The sequence below is a fragment of the Galeopterus variegatus genome, unplaced genomic scaffold, assembly GCF_000696425.1.
Source record: "Galeopterus variegatus unplaced genomic scaffold, G_variegatus-3.0.2 Scaffold10092, whole genome shotgun sequence".
Taxonomy (NCBI): domain Eukaryota; kingdom Metazoa; phylum Chordata; class Mammalia; order Dermoptera; family Cynocephalidae; genus Galeopterus; species Galeopterus variegatus.
Genome location: NW_007736203.1, coordinates 84,393 through 85,469, shown reverse-complemented (window position 1 = coordinate 85,469; position 1,077 = coordinate 84,393). Strand labels below are relative to the sequence as shown.

Here is a 1,077-nt window from a genome sequence, read left to right as displayed (position 1 = left end):
TTCAACTTTGCATTTAATATTGAATGAAGATTTTGTAAATCAATTGGGATGCTTCTTGTTTTCCTCTTAAGGAAATAAAATAATTATAAACTGGTACAGTTGTACTCATGTCCCAGGCACTATTCTGAAAAATAAATATATACATTTATAAAAGGGTTTAATCATTAAGTAACCGTATGATAGCAGTATTATTATACCTAGTTTACTTGTCAGTACTGTGGAATGGTGAGTTGAAGTGACATGGCCAAAGTCACAAGGTTGGTAGGTTTACAAAGAAGAATTTGTGCCTCAGCCCTCTGGCTCCAGAGACTTTCACAAACATTGTTAAGCTTTTTCTTAAGAGACAGAGCCTGTATGAGAGTTAAATTAAAACAAAGTTTCACCATACCTGCCTCATTTTTAAAATCATCTCTGCCCCTCTTTTATTTGAAGTTTTTATCAGTAACATTTAACCTTTAGTTCATTGCAAATTTTGCCAAAGCTCAAAGGTTTCTGTGACTTTGTTTTTATTTCTACACCATGTAGCATTTCTTTTCTTATAAGCAGGACATTCCATTTCTAAGCCAGACGTGGTTGACTTATTGGAACAAGGAAAAGAGCCCTGGATGATTCTGAGGGAAGAAACACAAAGGTGGTACACAGGTAAGGCAATCAGGGCTGTTACACCGGGGAAGCAATCAACAACCTATGTGGTTAGAGAGAGGAGACACTTCTGTAGTTGTTGTTTGTAAAGCTGTCCTCCCAGGTGCCAAGACTTGTGGAGGACAGGCCAGTGGCCTGGGGAGGAAATAAAGATCTCAACATGGAAGGAACTTCAACTTTACCCCATTTACTAGTCACCTTATTTCTCTTATATTTCAAACCCATTTTCAGTGATGGGGGCTCTCTTTTTTTTTTAGTGCAATACTTTATCTGTTATTTTGGATTCAACTGCTTTTCCAGCTCTTTTTTTGAATACCCACCCACAAACTCCCATGTATCAAAGCAGTGATAGTGAATAAGACTTATAAGGTCCCAGCTCTCATGGAATTTGCATTGTATTAGAGTAAGTAGACATAAAAATAAACAGGTAAACAA

General features: G+C 36.9%; 1 protein-coding gene across 1 annotated transcript in view; it reads left to right on the top strand.

Moving 5' to 3' along the window:
• Positions 1-1,077, top strand: part of ZNF573 (zinc finger protein 573) — a 53,298-nt gene that overhangs the window by 3,183 nt on the left and 49,038 nt on the right. The window contains exon 3 of the mRNA XM_008594074.1: positions 544-642. Within this exon, the coding sequence (XP_008592296.1) occupies positions 544-642 (99 nt within the window). The remainder of the gene's footprint in view (positions 1-543; positions 643-1,077) is intronic.